The sequence below is a fragment of the Nannochloropsis gaditana genome (genome assembly GCF_000240725.1).
Source record: "Nannochloropsis gaditana CCMP526 unplaced genomic scaffold scaffold230, whole genome shotgun sequence".
In the NCBI taxonomy this organism is placed as follows: domain Eukaryota; class Eustigmatophyceae; order Eustigmatales; family Monodopsidaceae; genus Microchloropsis; species Microchloropsis gaditana.
Genome location: NW_005803723.1, coordinates 7,447 through 10,991, shown reverse-complemented (window position 1 = coordinate 10,991; position 3,545 = coordinate 7,447). Strand labels below are relative to the sequence as shown.

The window sequence follows — 3,545 nt, the reverse complement described above, 5'->3', positions numbered from 1 at the left end:
AAGGCAGGAGGGAAGGGGGGAGGATGGGCCGGAAAAGATATTTTGTGCGTGAGCTTAGTAACGATCGAATCCATGCGCAGGGCAGAGGGACAACGAAAGGGGCGAATAGGATAATAGGATAAAAGAAGAGGAGGGGGGGAGTCCAGAACGGGCGAGGAGGAAGAAGCGAGGAAGGAGGGTGAGGGGAACACAAAGTGTGAAGCACGGAGAGATGCAAGAAGCAGCAAACTCAGGCCGAAGAAGAACGACGTTACGTAAGACATAAGCATACAATTTTTAAAAATTCTGATGGATGCACCCACCAACGGCGTAGTCTAACGCGGTGTGATCAAATGCGTCCCTGTGCTGAAGGAGGGCTTGACGGAGGTCGGGTGGAAGGCCGTGAAGGAGGGCATGGACGCAGTGGGCGTAGTGGTGGAGGACCGCGATGTGCAAGCAGGAAGTGTTGTCCCTCTGCGACGTGACCGTGGGGTCGGCACCCTTGTAGAGAAGGAAGGAAACGATCGAGGCATGACCTAAGAGGGGAATAAAGAAGATGGCTAAGCTCATGAAGGTCACGATCTAGAAGAAGTTCTTAGGCATAGGCAGATGGGAAAGGGTGAAAGCTATCATCACCTCGCATGCACCCGAGATAGAGGGCACTTAGTCCGTTGTCGTCGCGGAGGTTGACGTCCGCGCCGTGGGCCACCAGGATCATCGCCATCGCACCCAGCCCCTCGCCCACGGCCAGCATCAAGGCAGTGCAATTGAAGGCGCTGGGCTCGTCGATGAAGGAGGTAGGAAGCCGGAGGGTGGTGGGGGAGGGAAGGACATACGACGAGGGGAAGGAGAGCGAGGAGGTGGCTGCGGAGGGTGGAACGCGAGGTGTTTCCGAAAGGATTTGACAAAGGGCGGGTAGATCCCTCCGGAAAACACATCTATGGATTGGACACCATCCCATGCCGTCTTCAGAGTGTCTTGGGTCTGGGCGTCCGGGACGCGAGTAAGAGGAAAGAGGGGGAGGAAGGGTGAAGGTGAGAAAGGACAAAACGGGTCCGGCAAAAGAAGCAGGTATGCCATTCCTTTTTTTAAATATATTCAACCCTTTAGCACGTGAAACTACCTTTAGTGCAGGCTAGGATAGCCCGAGTTGTATGGGAGTGGTGGACGCTTCGTGTCAGGACGGAGGCGCTTCGAGGCAAGGTCCCAAAGGCCTTGATTGAGACATGTAACTCATCTATACACAGCTAATTCCCACATAGATACGTTTATCCATATTAAATTCTAGTCATAAGGTCAATTTAATGAAAAGTAAGCAAGCCACTGTGTCGTCCTTCCTACATCACACGCCAAAAAAACCCCGGTGGGCAGACTATACGAGACGGACAGCATGAGGAAGTATGCGGGCCGCACTTTTTTTTTGCATGATAGGTCGTCTTTTTCACAATATACCACCTGGTCATCAAAGAGTGATTTATGATGGTGTGCTCTTTCTCTGTCGAAGAGCGCCTCATTTCACCTTTGGGGGGGGCGACACTGCGACTCTGCGCCTGAGGCCGACGACGCATGTTCGGTCTCTGGCATGGGGATCGGAATTTTTTGAAGCTGATTGTTGCACACACCATTGCTTCAAGTCCTCTCGCTCGCAAAACGACAACACAGATCCACGACTATTGAGTCTATCAGGACATTACAGGCACCAAGTGTTCGTGTCTCGTCGACTACCAAAGGGCCACCATTGCTGACTAAGGCCATTGGGTATGTGGAGGGTGGTGTCGGGCTTTTCTGTCGAAGGTCAGGGTTCAGGTTTAAGGTTAAGGTTTTGTAGCGTCAGAACGACTTGGACCAGTGATACAATTGCTATGTCCCCCGTTCTTGTCGGTGGTTCTCCCTTACATATGCCTAATAGAGCTCGTACTAGACTGATGGGCATGTACCATGATCACCTCGTCATCCCTTTCTGGGGCCCCATTTGAGTAGAAGATTCCGTCGGGATATACGCACACCATCCTGACGGGCGCAGTGAAAAGTCCGATACCACAACAGAGGTCTGACAAATTTACACGTGGACCAACTGCAAATTTAATTCACATGCTTGTTAACAGCCTACAGCTTTAACTCAGGTGTAGATATTTATTAATTTGTTTAAGGTTTTAAATATGCGTACATTGCCTTACAAGTGACAGGCCTTCCTCGTCATCCCTGCTCTGAAATTTTCTCCCTCCACATATATCGCCTGTGTTTCCTTTTTTGAAACACTGCAATCATTCTTCCATATTTGCGACCCCTCTTTAAACTCTTAAGCTATCCTTTCTATGTACATTGCATTCCTCGCCTCTTCTGCGAGATCAGTTCTCATCTGACGCTATTGTCGCATGCCGTAGAAACACACCTATATCTTCTTATTCAGCTCTGGTTCAATCAGATTCAGACAGACCGCATGACGTATGATTGTAAACGAGGTGGATCGCATGATTTTCCGTTCATCTAGGTCCTTTGCCCTCCTTCCTTGAAATATCCCCTCCTCTTCATTCTTTAAAAAATCGATTTTCTTTTTTTCCAAACCACACCACGGTGCTCATTCCTTTTTGGTCCCTGTCGACGCCTCGCCTTCTCTGTCTCTCGTAAAAAGTTGCCCGCGCGATCTCTTTCACTCCTCATCTGGTTCTCGCTTTTCCTTCTTCTTTCATCAACACATCCGCCCCCGCTATGTATTCCAAGTCACGACCTCACCACCCTGTCACTCCACACGAAATAAGACGTGTGACACGGAAAAAGATGCAGAAGATCTTCCATCTCCGTCAGCTCAGGTCCTTTAGCAGCAGGAATCATAGTTATGAAGGGGGGAGGAAGGGGAGGAAAGAGGGAGGGAAAATGGGAAAAACTACCATACCAATTTCTCTGGCAGGTATTTCGCCACGATCCCACGATAATGCGGCCAAAGCTTCTCCAAATCAACCGGAGGCCGATCTCGCCCGGCCCAGGCGGGAAGGGAGGCGAGGGCATCCGCCTGGAGAGAGAGAGGGAGGGAGGGAGGGAGGGAGGGTAGGAGGTAGGTTTAAAGCATTGTGGTCTGAACGAGAGGGGAAAAAGTGCTATTGTAGGAGGGGAAGAGGGGGAAGGAGGACATGCAGGTACAGGAAAAGTAGGAGAGACACATAAGAAAGGTAAGGGAAAGAGAGAAAGAGGAAGAGAGGAAGGGAGGGCGGAGATAAGTATTGCGCGAGGATCGCGTACCCTCAAAGCGAAGAAGGTTTGGACGTCTTTCCTCCTCCGCTCGTCATCCTGGACGATGGGGGAAAGAAGGGGAAAGAGACAGGAAGAGGGGCGGTCGGGGTGACAAGGAAGGCTCATGAGTGCAACTGCACACAGAGGACGTCAAGTTGGTGGTAGAGGACGAAAACACCCGATAGCGAGGAAGGAGGCAGGGTGCGAGGGAGGGAGGGGAGGAGGGCGGGAAAGTGGAGAAGAGAGTGGCAAGGGGAGGGAGAAGCCACTGCGCGGAATAGGACCGAAAAAGACACAAGGAGGGAACAGGAGCCCTGAACAAGGAGGAAACACAGAGG

General features: G+C 51.3%; 2 protein-coding genes across 2 annotated transcripts; both read right to left on the bottom strand.

Moving 5' to 3' along the window:
* Positions 1 to 276: 276 nt before the first annotated feature.
* Positions 277 to 966, bottom strand: NGA_0691120 (ankyrin repeat and kh domain-containing protein 1; the record flags this gene model as incomplete). Its single annotated transcript, XM_005855311.1, has 2 exons — positions 616 to 966; positions 277 to 515 (listed from the first exon to the last, which is right to left on the bottom strand). Exons 1-2 carry the CDS (start codon positions 938 to 940, stop codon positions 277 to 279), a joined length of 564 nt encoding a protein of 187 aa, XP_005855373.1. The 5' UTR covers positions 941 to 966.
* A 1,419-nt stretch (positions 967 to 2,385) lies between these two features.
* Positions 2,386 to 3,339, bottom strand: NGA_0118300 (uncharacterized protein; the record flags this gene model as incomplete). The annotated part of the gene is made up of 2 exons (XM_005855310.1): positions 3,217 to 3,339; positions 2,386 to 2,391 (listed from the first exon to the last, which is right to left on the bottom strand). The coding sequence occupies exons 1-2, from the start codon at positions 3,331 to 3,333 to the stop codon at positions 2,386 to 2,388; spliced, it is 123 nt and encodes a 40-aa protein (XP_005855372.1). The 5' UTR covers positions 3,334 to 3,339.
* Between the last annotated feature and the right edge of the window lie 206 nt (positions 3,340 to 3,545).